Below are 13,938 nucleotides of genomic sequence, written 5' to 3'. Positions count from 1 at the left end.
CAGTGACCATTGTCGACGCTCCTCAGGAATGCCCTCTGCAGAACTTCTGACGGAAGAGTTTGCAAGCAGGAATACTCAAGGGAATGTGAGTTTTGGTAAATACCAGCAGAAGGTGACAAGCAGTCCCGCTGTAAATCTGCCTGGAGAAATGATGCTCATTCAGCTGGGAATGAAGACAGTACCATATGACCCTTATTGTCTAATGGAGTCATCTCTCAACCTTAGATTATGAAGTACTGATACTAAAAGGCTTATAATTCTACAGGCCAACAGTTGCTTAGTGACATTACTTGTTAAATGATTTATTGATTTAAATGTATTAGTTTCATAAATGCTGTTATAACTTTGTCCTTTTTTCATGTACTTCGCAGCATACCGAGCCAAGTTGGGAATGCTGAACACTATGTCGAAGATCAGAGGACAGGTTAAAACCACAGGCTATCCCCAGACGGAGGGACTCCTGGGAGACTGCATGATACGGTATGGCAGAGAGCTTGGAGATGATTCTATGTTTGGTGAGTGTGTGTATCTCCTTTGTCAATATTTCAGTATAATGTTCTTTGCAGAATAAAATTACTCAGTGATGTAATGTATGTATATAGTTATTGCAGGGAAGAGGGAAACTTGAAGTACAGTAATTAGGGGGTCATTGACATAATAAAGAATACACAGTGCTTTATGTAAGCACCTGCTGCAGGGGGATTTGATAATACTGTTATTAATACTGCCTGACAATTCATATTATTAAGATACCCATTTTAGTTTCTAAGTTGCCAAACTTAGAAAATTTAAGGTGATCCTTAGATTCACTGTGGTTTTTTACCTTTCTAAAAAACCCCTGCTACTCTATTTGAGAAGTAAATTAAGGGGGGAAAAATTCCCTTGGAAAAAAGAATACAGTAACTTTTGGGTTTTTTTTCATGATCTAGTGCCTCTGTGCTTTGGAGCAGTGTTTTGTCATTTGTATGAAAATCCACTCCAGCTTGGTCATGCTACAAATCTTTGGTAAATTAAATCTTACCCATTTTCTCTCAAAATATACTGGAACTCCACAGCTGGAACGCGGACAGAGGCCTGCCTTGCTGAGCGTGCGCGGTGTGTAGGCTTGCCTGCCGTGAATTTGCAGCACCGTCACAACGTGACTCAGTGGGTGCTTTTTGATATGGCAGGGAATATGAGAGAACCAATGAGAAGAAACACAAGAGATGGAGAGTCCCTGGACTGGGGAAGGAGGGGGCTGGGGCTGGGGCTGGGGCTGTGTGCATAAGCCTGCTTCCACAACCGGCAGACTTTGTTATGCTGTTTAGCTAATATCTGCCATTTTGCATATAATGGCCATGCTGAAACGAGAACAGCTTTGCAGGCAGGCGTAGGGAGGTAGGACTCAAGAGCCCAACCAGGTGCTGCGCAGGGGAGGACGCTGCCTGATACCTGAGGACTTGCTTAGTCTCCTTGCGAAGAGTGAGGTGGCAGAACTCATCTGCAAGCTGAGTATATTCGTGTTTTGGCAAAAGCAACAGGATATTAAATAAAACTAGGCAAGGAGAAAGGACGTTTCAAATACCACGTTTGCCTGCTTATACTTACGTGCTTCATAAAATAAAATATACAGCTACGTCGATTAAATGGTTTTAAAAAAGCAACAACAATTTTGACCAAAAGGAGGTTTGAAAAAACACGTTGAACTCGAGGAAGCCATAAAGCATGATTTTGTGGTTAAAAAGTCAGTCACTTTTTTGTGTATTTAGTAATATAACTTAAAAACATACAAATTAACCACTTTGGTTTTCAGTTCTCAAAGTGGAAGAGGTAACTTATTATGTAACCTATGCAAATAAAGTAGAGAAAATAATATTTTTTTTCCTGAAAGGCATCAGAGAAAAAATAATATATACTTTGGAACAAAATTTTCCAGTTCTAGAGTCTGCAGGGGAGAAGCAAGTGCATAGTCTGTATTCTGCTTTCTCCCTTTTCAAGGCCCTATACCAGGTAAAAGGATACGTATTTGAAAGACCTGTATCATAAGAGGTATTTCCTGTTTTTACGTATGTTGACTTGTAAGTAGCATATTTTTTACCACAGGCGTTGCATTATTGGATGTTGGTGAAAGCATGAAGCAAATGGCAGAGGTGAAAGACTCGCTTGATATTAACGTCAAACAAAATTTCATTGATCCTCTACAGCTACTGCAAGACAAAGATTTAAAAGAGATTGGGGTAAGTTTTCTAGGGCAAAGCCTTTCTTATCAAAAATCAGAGTCAGTGAAGCTCTAGTTCCCTGGAACACTTTTTGAAAGCACAAGGTGTATTAGCTCACTGCATTTATGCTTGAGTCTCTAGCAAAGCAGCGGTGAATCTGCTTAAAAGCAATGTCTTGCTGTTTCTCACCATTGCTTAATTTATTCAATTTGCTTATATGATCATGTTCTGTACCAGAAGGATAGTAAAGAAAATGAATATTTTTATTTTACTGCTATTTATTTTAACTGACATTTTTATTAATTGTTGTGAACATGTGAGTGGGCTGTGATTTATTGCAACTGTTTATCATAATTTACCATCTTTGTCGCCCTAAATCTATCTATTATACCGGCTGAATACGACTTTTGAAAAGGCCATTCCGGGCAACCACCGAATGATCTGAAAAGTGCCATAAGGACAACTCTGGGGAAAAATATAGGATGCTGGAGAATGCATTTTTAACCTTTAGAGTTAGGTTTTTCAGTGTTTTTGTTTACAATATGACAGTTGAAAAGAAAGCCAGGCGCAGTCTCTGTCCGAGTCTGCTGATTCCAATAGAGTTGGGTAATAAGCAAGTTACAACCTTGATGAACTGCAGAAATGGAAGTTGTTTTATTTGCTTATATGTAAATGGATGTGGAAAGCATAGCAAAAAGGTATTAATGTCCTGATGTCTGTAGCTGTCTCCTATGATATGTGCCTGTTTTCAGTTGCAGTTCTTCTGAACTGATGAAAAGTAATTATTTGACTTTAGCTTTAATGGGCATTTTGCACTGTTGCTTTCAGTCCATTCTGTAAATCTGTCAGTCCCATGATTTCTGGCAACAAAAAACCCTTGTGTAGTTAGGTCAGAGAGGAATGTCAAGCTGACATCTAAAAAAGAAAGCAGGAATATTAGATCTGTGCGGGTGCTGCCTATGGAATGAGAGGAGAAAATGACTCTTTAAATTTTAGCTGTCATGTTGCAAATAATTCAGGGGTAAAACTGAATTACATGTAGAATATGATGAGGGGGGCATATTTAGATAGTCTAAATTAGAAAGAGTATCCAAAACGAGATGTTGCACATTTAGTGATGTCTGTGAGCTGGACGCCTAAGTTCAGCAAATCAAGGTAGCCAATTCTCCAAGTGTTAACAGATGGCTGCTTTCTTAAATTTTATACAGTTTTAAATTTCAGTTACTTACACAGTCCTAGATGTACCTGATGCTGCCTTAGATCAGAGAGATGAGCTGGATGATTTCTGAGATTCCTTCAAGCCTTGTATTTCTCTGATTCTACCTATCCCTGCAATTGCATCATCCATAACTGAAATCTACTTAGAAAACACAATGTACATGTTTGGGCCTGTCTTGGTTTGACCTCTTCCTAAGTGTTCTGTCTTATTTAGCATCATCTGAAGAAGCTAGAAGGTCGTCGTTTGGATTATGATTATAAAAAGAAGCGTCTTGGGAAGATACCAGATGAAGAAGTTAAACTAGCAGTAGAAAAATTTGAAGAGTCAAAGGAACTGGCTGAAAGAAGCATGTTCAACTTCTTAGAAAATGATGTAAGTCTGTCCTGCTGCTTTATTTCCTGCAGTACACAGAAGAGGGAAGTGTGTCTGGGGTCGGAGAAAGCCTGGCCCATGCTTCACAGGAGGCAAGGACTGGAAGCTGAGAGTGTGCTTTGCTCCTCTTGTCGGGGGGGACGTAATGCGTGGCACTTCATAGAAGAGCTTGAGAATTCAGCAGTGTTTTATGTAGAGACACAGGCTCAGACAAGGTGGTCACAGAGGTCTCGTGTGCCTTTATCATCGATGAGCCATCTGAGAGCAGAGCACAGGAAGCCAGTGAGAGGGAGAAGGCTGAGACTGGTACAGGCGCAGACCTGCTGCTCAAACCGTGCGCTGGGGTCTGTGCCTGGCACGATCCGATTTGCAGAAGCAGCTCAGCTTATAGGCAAAACTTTGTGGCTGATCTGGGAGGGGGTATTTTGGCTCTAAAAATTACTGCACAGAGTTTGTGTGGGTTGTGCTGAGGTACCTGGGCTTTGGCTCAGATTTCAAGTCCTTCATGAAATGATGACTAAATGATCAGCAGCTGTGGTCACTTGGGTTAATCCCCCCTTCTGTGCACACACACAGGAATTGCAGGAACATGATCTCTCCCATGTAGTCATGAGAGCATCTAGGAGAAGAGAGCTGGAAGGGGACTTTGGCAATCATCTAGGCCATTCTCTTGCCTGAAGGCAGGACACGTGATATCAGTGTCCTTCCTGACAGGTGTGTGCCAAAGGTTGGTTTGTCTGGAAGATGAAAGGCAAAAGAAAATATTCTGGGTTTGCAGAGATCCTAATTGCAATCTCTTCCTTCCTGTCCTTCTCAGTTCCCCAGATTTCTCCCTTCCTTGGTTGTCTTGCTCTCAGTCTCTGCTCTCAGTGTCCTGGCTTCTGGCCACCTTTGCCAGGTGCCTCACCCAGATTCAGTGCTGATCCACATCTCTTTCTCAGGCTTTTTTGCGTAGTGATTTCCAAACCTCCCATGCAGACACTTAAGCATGCACTCCTTATCAGACCCATCTTCCTGCCTTTCCCACTCATCCAGTCCCAGGGTCCTCTTGCTAAGTGGCTTTTAGTCCCTCATGTTTGTCTGGCTCCCTCCCAGTCTCCTTCTCTCTTCTCCTAATCCCCACTTCCCTATCCCTCCTGGCTCTTAGTCATCTTGTCTGGACAGTCCTTGTCTATCCATCTTCTTTGACCACTCTGTCCAAAATCCAGGCATTTTGTGCATTAGCCTCAGCTGGTTTCCATTACTCTCGTTTGACTTTGATGGAGTTCTATCAGCTGTTGGTTTGGTTCTCTGCATTTTGTTTATGTATGCTATGTGACAATGTTTGGCTCTCTTGGACTCCCAGCAGAATTTCTAATAATCTTCCCGAGTGTGTAAAAGCAGACAAAATATAGCATAAAACTACCACAGGTCCATAAAACATTTGCAGAAAATTTCTTCAGATACCTTCTTGTAGTCCACTGTCTGAAGACGCAGTGGCGGAACAGGAACATGCCAGACTTCTTGGGGTCTGTCCTCTTAATGTCATCTGAAAGGAAGAGGACAAATAAATACCTGCTACTGTTCTGGCTGTATTACAGCTTGAACTTTTCAGTTTGCATTAGAAGAATGGAATTATTTGTTACTTAATGGATAAAAATATTTTGCTTTTTCTTTCACCCTCACATTCACCTTTTCCCTAGCATTCATATTCTTGAACGATTGGCTGTTACTTTATAAATCCAAGTAGATAAATCATGTGTCATTTATCAGTTTATAAATGCTGCCATCTAGTGAGGTAAGTCTGGACCATTTCAGAACTGCAGTTTGTAAACATCACTAATAAACATTAATGGGTCTGAGTTACAAGACCTGTCATGGCTTCATTTCTGCCAGCCTTGCTGATCAGAAAAGCCCCACTTCCACCTGCTAACGGGTCAAGTCCTCTAACTGTTTCAGGCTTGGGGGCTGACAGGCAGCTGGCTTGGAAGTTGAAAGTAAAAGGGATTTGCACACTGTGAAAGGAAATGACTCAAGGAGCCAGCCCTGAGTTAGTGAACTAGAAATTACACCTCAGTTTTGTTCAGGTTCCAACTGGCAATTTCTGTGGTACAATCACATATGCTCATTTTCAATAGCCCCCACAAGACATCAAGGTCTTTTGAGATACCAGGTCTGTTTTGAATGATCTTTTTGTTAATTCTTCAGCTAAATGTGATGCAGGCTCCGTAAAACTATTTTCCTCTCTTTATTTCAGGTAGAGCAAGTTAGCCAGTTGGCTGTGTTTGTAGAAGCAGCGCTAGATTACCATAAACAATCCACAGAAATTTTGGAGGATCTGCAGAGCAAGCTGCAAAACCGGTAAGACTGAACCCATCGGAACATTTTGCACCTCTTTTGCAGCTGAGGTTCATGGATGGGAAAAGATACTAAAGCAACAGATTTTGTAGTACCATCTCACAAATGCATGTTTGCTGCACTCTGAGCTCTCCTGGACTGCACTGCTTTAAACTGTTGCCACCGGGCAACGTCTGGCTGCACTGTGAGCCTGAAGTGTACAGCAGTACCTGCCCAGAAAGCTTTGAGCAAGCGCAGATCCCTCGCTCCCATCTGCAGAGGTTAATCAGGACAGCCTCCGTTTGTTTGTAGGTTTAAATAAATTTGCACTTTCTGAGCTGTATTTTGGAAGCTTTGCTGAGAAGTTGGTCTATTTTCATTGCGATTAGGGGGTATTCTGCAGCAGTGTGAGGAAATTGCCAGCTGGCTCGGAGCACAACTGTGGCGTAATGCACTTGTGAAAGGCCCAGGCACTTTGTGTCATACTAACAGGAGGAAAAAAATGCTTCTATCATTAATTTATTATACATTACTCATCAGAACCAACAGAAAATGGGAGACCTAAACGACCTGAGTGTCACCATAGCGTAGTCCTGGTATCCGTTGTCTTGAGGACGGGGCTGACGTGCACCACGCGGGAGCAGCCGTGCCTGTCGGTGCTGCACCGAGCGGTGACGCAGGCAGGTCTCAGCAGGGCCCCGTGCAGGTGCAGGGACAGCCGCTGAGCTCTCAAGACGGTTGCGCTGGCCGAATCACTGTTTCCCACTTTCTCTAACGAAAAGGCAGTGTGAGAGACGCAGTCCCTGGGCCTCTGTCCTGGCTGGGTTTCTGCGTGTGTCATTTGCAGCAGAGCTTTCCAGAGAGCTCATTCCTGGGACTTCTGCTGAACCTCAGTGGCAGCTGTGGATGTTCAGCACTTCTTAAAGTCAGGCTGTTAAGCTTTATCCCTCTGTCAGCAGGACCACAGCATTAAGTGAGACGGGGACTTGCTGAAATTTAAATATTGCATTAGAATTGAGCAGCTTTTTGTGAATAAATTACAACCCCCCCCCCCCAAACAACAGAAAGCTTTCCCTCACCTTTCAAATGCCAAAGCAGTGCATCTGAGTAGAAACCCCATTACTATTTGTTCCTTCAGGTAATCTCTTGCTACTCTTCTGTATGTTGCAGAATAAATGTAGCATCTAGTCGGCCTAAACGTGAATTTAAGCCAAAGCCTGTAATAACTACAACCCTGGAGATTGGTGATAATCAGCAGCACAATGGGATTGCTTATACTTCTTCAATAAAATCATCAGGTAAGCCTGTGGCTGCAAAATTAATGTGCTGATAGATGCTTTGCTGGATTGTTGCTTGTAGCATGGGAATGATGGACCCGTGAGGGATCAGTATCCAAGTATTTGAGTCCAGTTTGTTTCCTGACTTTGGAAACGGACTCTCAGAGCAGGATTCCTCTGCTCTGTCTTTTGCCATCTGAAATGTAGGTGCAGAGCTCAGCTTGGCCTCTTAGCTTCTCTGTATAGCCACTAAGGGGGGGAGGAGAGAGAAGGAAGGGCACTTGCAGAAAGCGGTTTATTTCTTCCAAAGAGAGATGCCTAAGGCAGGTGGGACAGATCACGGTCTGGGGTATCTCGAGATGCTAATTTGGCTCCATGGTCTGTGAGACTGTAAATGATTAGCTCAGGATCTTAACTTTTGGACATGTAAAATTCAGGGAGATGATTCCCACCTTTACTAATTTTATTTGCTTTGGTAAATTAGTTATAAAGAAAAATGTTGGGAAAAACAGAGGCTTTTATGCCCTTTAACGCACATTAATGTCCCTTTAGTTTCCTAGAGTGTGCAACAAAGCGTCTGCATTTTTGAGCTCAAGTACTCTGGTGTCCAGTGGTTTGGAGCAGAATCCCTTGCTGGGGATGGGCCCTGGCTCCACAAAAAGTCCTCAGCTGTTGCGAGCCCTTGAAAGTTGTGTGAATGGTAATGATTAACAAGGTTACTACTCACTGAAATAGTTCTTCCTCATCTCACAAATAAAATAATTTTTCCATCTCCTTCAAGCCTACGGTGAGTGATGAGAGAAGACTGATAACAAAACACAAAAGACAACAGTCAGCAGAGAAAAGAGCATGAAAAAGACACTTTTTTCATAATCAGTATTTGTAAGGAAAATAGAGGGAAGGCAATGAGCCAGAGGTTCCCTTTGCCACTTGGCATGAGATCTAGGAGCTTCTTCCAGTGTTTTTTCTTTCTTTTTTTCCCCCCTCCTCCCCTCCACCACTGTCTTCAGTTTCCTCTTCCCTCCCATTTTGTTCCCTTTCAAAGATAGTTGGAAGATGAAAGAGAGCTACAGGTGAGAGAGCGAAGCTTAGTCTGGAGCTTGGTGCTCCTTCCATTGTCTCTCTAAGCTGCAGGATGCAGATATTACTAAATCTGCACTAAGGGTACTTGCAGCAGTTCTCATGAACTAAAATGGAATGAATGAACTAGAAAATAAACAGCCACTGTTCATTAAGGTGGGAAAGGAGTGAGCCACTTCCATTCATTGTTTCCAGTCACAGAATATTGCATCAACCCCTTCCCTATCAGTAAGTGATAGGTTTTCACTTGCTGCTTGGCTCACTCGTGCCATCAGAATGGAGGAGAAAGCAACCCAACCATGAGAGAGGTGAAGAGGAGGATGTGGAAATATTTAACAACTCTTGCTATGCTTAGTGGTGTTAAAAACGTCAAAAAGACGTATATTGTATTTAGCCCTTCTATACATATATATATTTTTTCTCCTGAGGAAGCTAGTGCTGTGGGTGCTCTTCTTACCGCTCCAGAAGGGACACTCATCAGCTAAGTCCTTGCTCATTCTCTGCTTTCTTTTCCTGTTCCATGCTGGAAGGTTATCCATATGGATTTCTGTAGAGATACAGCGGGGTGAATATGCCCTGCTTGTAAATGGGGGAACCTTTCTGTTCCTGTTTAAATTCAGAACCATGAAACAGATTTTATTTAGCAATATGAACCAGGTGGCTCTAAGCAAAATGCTGCTAAATGTTTTAAGGTCCCCATCTGATAGAGGGATAGCACCATGATCACCCTCTTTATTTCATTTAGAAAACTAACCTTTTCATCCTACACAAACAAGCACTTTGATGCTCAATTTCCCTAGTTTGCACATTGGTCCTGTCAAAATTTATGCCTTTAATTTCCCTGGTAGCATCACTCAGGGTAAGTAGTATCTTAGTCTTCAGTGAAGCCACAGAAGTCAGCAGGACGGTTCAGAGGGAGCGGTGGTGCGTTCAGCACAGCTACCGCAGTCCAGCTCTTTGAGTGTTGAAATGCCTTTTCCTGCATTTTGCCGTAGCTTTCTAAGTAAAGCATCAGCTCCTTGGAGCAGAAATGGTATTTTGCTTTATACAGTTCCTAACACATGGGGATTATTTACTACTAATGACTTGCATACATTTGCAGGGCTAGACTCACAGAAACATCATTTTAATGGCCTGAATTATTTAGCTCCTTTGATTAAGCACAGATAACAAATCTGCGTCTTTGTTCTAATTCATTGCCAGTCTCACTAATCAGCTGAATCCGGGAGCATCATCTGGCTCATTTTAGATCTCTTTAAAGGCCGTGTCACGTCATGCCTTTCATGCTTTTTGTTTGTTGGGGTTTGACTAGGAAATGATAGTTGGGTCTAGTTGCCACATGTTGGAATTTAACATAAGCATCTAAATGTTTACAGACGTGAGCTGTGAGAGAGGCCTGGACTAATTATGTTAGCAAGCCTCTAGTTTGTGATTATTATTTTGCTACTGCACGTGCAGATCATGGTGCAGAAGGCGGAGGAGATGCAGATACAGATGGTTCCTTTTGGAAAAACTCGCGTTGAGTGGCCTCTGCTTTCAGCCCTGTTACGCTCCGGAAATCACAGCCAGCCTCTTGCTTAACCTGGTTTTGGGGTGTTTTTTCGGTTTGTGCTGTCCAAGGGTGACTGGTCTAGAGAGAAGTCATCACTGGCCGTGTGTCAGTGAAGTGCGACAGTTCAGCTCCCTAATGGCTGCAGCTGGGGAGGAGGGCACCGCAGATTAGCATAACCTCTCTCTGCACGGGGAAGGGGTGCAGTTTCTTAGCTGCTTAAATCTCTGCAACAGTGGAAGATGTGGGAGTATTTAATGGACAGGAGGAGGCTGGAGTCCCGTGGCCGATGCCGTGACGTTAACCAGCGCGCTGCTGCCCGCCCGGCGGGGCTGCCCCGTTCCCTGCGCGGGGGAGGCTCCGTCTCCTCGGATCCTACCGTAGCAGTCGCTAATGGAGACTTTGATCCTGCAGCGAAACTGCTTGTGCTGGCTGTGACCATTATTTTAGAATCTACCCAGGCTGACAGACGTTTCTTTTCAGTTCTTTGGAGCTTAAAATGAACCAAATGTGATCCGCCTCTTATTAGGTACCTGGCTGTCAGAAATTAACTGGTCTGCAGTAATAAATGAGCCCTGCCAGGGCAGCTGGCGACGCTGTCAGTTAGTCAGAGCGCTGCTTTCTGCTGCTGACCGTTCCAGGGAGCTGGTACCGTTTCTACCCTGGCAAAATAACGCAGCTGTTTCTGAGGATAGTCTGTTATTTTTGTCAGAAAGCTGTGGCTCAGCTGCTTTTCTCTGCTTGGGCTGTTTCAGCAAGAAGGTGTCCAGAGCCACGCTCTCGCCCGTGCCACTGTTCGGGCCGTTGCCGTAGCGCTCCGTCGTTACCTCCGGCCATCCCCGGGCAGGGGCTTCTTAATGGTTTACTTTCTTACACATTACCATCATTAGCAAATTAAAAGCAGTGCAACATGCATTTTTCACATCTTAGCTATCCCTCCTGTATTGTGTTAGCAATGGTGTGCAGATTTTCTCAGAGATAAATTAGTCCTTAAGCTGACTGCATGACTAGCATGTGTGATAGCTTGGAGAGAGAGCCAAAATTAGAATATTTGAGAATTGTTGCAATGTTGCAAATAAGGCAATCAGAATAATTTAGTATGAAAGAGTCTTATTAGCTGCTTTAACGCAAGTACTACGTTGTTCAAGTGTTCTTTGTCTTGCTATATGCATTTTACTACTGTTTACATGGGAGCACCATGAAATCTTTTCTCCCCTACTTCCTTTATGAATATATTCAAATCACTTGACTTTTGCTTGGATATGCTTGGATATATTTTTAAAAACATGTCATGGCTGAACTTCAGTTGAACTTCTGGCTAGTCCTTGCTCACAGAGCTGAGCTTTACAGTTTGAACATTAGATTACTTTTTTTTTTTAAAGAATAATTTACTATTCATGAATATGAATGAATGAATATGATAGTATGTAGGTATCCATAGTATAAATCTGGGCCAATTAACCACTGATTCTTGGGAATATCCATTTTTAAATTTTTTTTAAAAAAAGATGACCACATTTATGTTAACTTCTTTTGCTGATGATCTTTTTTGTACTTTAATTTTCATGTAGATAATTTGTTTTTCCTGTAAATATGTGTACTTATGACTGTTCGTATATGGTACCGCTAATATTTACAAAGAGCAGCTCGCAATGCAGATCTCTGTAGTAGAGGGGAGCCTCATGCTCCGGTTTGCTGGGAAGCCTCTGCTCTCTGGTGGGGGTTCGTGCGGTCACAGCGTGCGGCAGGGCGATTTTTGAAATGAGCGCTCGTCATCTCGCTGGTCGACGCTGCAATTTCGTCCCCTTCAGCTTCTTCTGCCCCCTGCTCCAAAGCGGCCGCAGCGTGAGCCTGACAACTGTGATTGCTCCAGCTGTGCTTTGCTCATCCTTTCCAAAGGGGATGCAACTAGCAAGCAAAACCTAGTAGCATCTGCATTTCAGGGAGAAACAGCATTACACTTTTAATTAATTACCCCAAATGTTATATTTATACATAGAAGGGCCCGGGTGTTAATGAGTGAAAGCAATGCAAAAATTGTGAGGAAAACAGACGAGGGTACCTTCATGGCGGCAGGGCTACAGTTTTGACCCACTGTTTTGATGCTTAGTGGCTGCGTGGTGCTTTGAAACTCTTTTAATATTTTCTTTTCTGTCACTGGGGCAGGTTCTTCAATGCACATGGACCAGCCTTGCTGCCAAGCTCTGTATGACTTTGAGCCAGAAAATGAAGGCGAGCTTGGGTTTAAGGAAGGGGACATCATTACTTTGACCAATCAGATTGATGAGAATTGGTATGAAGGGATGTTAAACGGAGAGTCTGGCTTCTTCCCCATTAATTATGTTGAAGTGATGGTACCCTTGCCTCAGTGATTGTGTCATTAAAGCTGTGAACATGATTTCATGACTGAAATGGATTCACAAATGTTCTATCGGTGTGGCATTCTGTGAAAGCCTTGCTATTTGACTGACTTACTGACTTTTGTATGCGTCTTTTTAAAACGTATTTATTTTGTATTCAAAAACTTTTACCTTCCCTGTCTCCATCAACCTGCAAAAAAACCCATACCCAGTTTTTTTGCTTTGTGCCTTGAAGATCACTGTATGAAGTGTTTACTGGTAGCTCACTGTTGCTCCAAAAATGCATTTCTTTGCTATTATTGTATGTGGATTTTTTTTTAATCTTTGGTTGCAATGATTTTACTATTGAAACCCATTTTTAAAAATACTGTAAGTGAAGCTAACTGTAACCGGTTCCTAAGTTACTGATGTCCTTGAGCTTTTCTCATTTATCACACTGTAACTTATCGTGAACAAGTTAATCCATGTTTCAAATTGTACGTTGACAAAAGGCAAAGTGGTTGTTGTCAATATTATGATGTTGTTGTACTAAGTACAAATTCTCAGAATTGAAAATTCCTATAATTTACTGACCAAACTTAATAAATATTTCTGTGGGAAAAGAACAGTGGCTGCTGCTTCTATTCCTATAGTTCTGGCAGTTGTTTTTGAGCTGAAGGTCGCTTTTCCTGCTCAATAGATCAGCTTTCAGCGAAGAAAACAATGCTACATTCAAAATAGAGGAATAAAGCCAAACTATTAGTTTTATGACCCCTCAAGCCAGTGGAATTTTAATAGTCTTGCTTTCTCCCCACTGATTGCATAGTGTTCAAAATGCGTGTGTGAACATTTTCTTATAGCAGAAGGATAAGGGGGGGAGAAAAACATTTGAACTAAGTGCAAACTGGTCCTACCTCCGCAGAGTTTCTGTTAGATAAATGGGGTGAGTATCACTGGTGATTGCTGCAAACAAATGAAAAGTCAATAAGCTTTTTTTTCTTTTTCGAAAAGGATGGAGAAGAAGAAGGAAGAAGAGAAGAGAATAGGTGGAAAGAAAGTTGCAAGTGCTGTAGCTAAAAACATGCAAAAAAGTGCCTCAAAGGCAGACAGACTCAGGCTTCTTAAGTATTATCAGAATGAAGATAAAATTTGTTTTTCTGTTAGCTCTCTCCTGCTTTGCTCAGTAAAAACGGACGTAGTAACAACTAAAAAACTCAGCAGCCCCAGAGGAACATATGCTCTTTTGCCAATTATTCTTTGGATAAGACAGAAGAGAGAGATGAGAAAGGAACTGAACACTTCATGGGCAAACTGGCTTGAGTCTAGCTTCAAAGTGTCGAGCTTTATGGGGCTCTGTAACCCAACGGAAGCAGTATTCCCTAGGGAAGGTGCAGTTACTTTTGCATGAAGAAGCATAAATAGCCCCTAACTGGCTGTCAAAACTCAGGTTTCCCAGTTTCCTTCATCTCTGGGCTGGAGTGCTAGGCTGCCTCCCGCTTGCACAGTGGCCACAAGAGAAGCAGAGGGTTGTTATTTGCAGCTTTGCCTACGGCCTGGTAATTAGGACAACAGAAGTTCTGAATTTGGA

The 13,938-nt window shown here is 42.6% G+C and overlaps 1 protein-coding gene across 1 annotated transcript in view; it reads left to right on the top strand.

The window, feature by feature from the left end:
• SH3GL3 (SH3 domain containing GRB2 like 3, endophilin A3) overlaps nt 1–12,976 on the top strand; it is a 52,541-nt gene extending 39,565 nt beyond the window's left edge. The window contains exons 4-9 of the mRNA XM_026121355.2: nt 372–515; nt 2,083–2,216; nt 3,631–3,789; nt 6,026–6,129; nt 7,276–7,403; nt 12,178–12,976. Coding sequence (XP_025977140.1) covers nt 372–515; nt 2,083–2,216; nt 3,631–3,789; nt 6,026–6,129; nt 7,276–7,403; nt 12,178–12,383 — 875 coding nt within the window. The 3' untranslated portion in view covers nt 12,384–12,976. The remainder of the gene's footprint in view (nt 1–371; nt 516–2,082; nt 2,217–3,630; nt 3,790–6,025; nt 6,130–7,275; nt 7,404–12,177) is intronic.
• Nucleotides 12,977–13,938: the final 962 nt, after the last annotated feature.

Source organism: Dromaius novaehollandiae, chromosome 10 (genome assembly GCF_036370855.1).
Source record: "Dromaius novaehollandiae isolate bDroNov1 chromosome 10, bDroNov1.hap1, whole genome shotgun sequence".
NCBI classification, from domain to species: domain Eukaryota; kingdom Metazoa; phylum Chordata; class Aves; order Casuariiformes; family Dromaiidae; genus Dromaius; species Dromaius novaehollandiae.
Note: the sequence above shows the minus strand (reverse complement) of the source record. Positions and strands in the feature narration are given on the sequence as shown.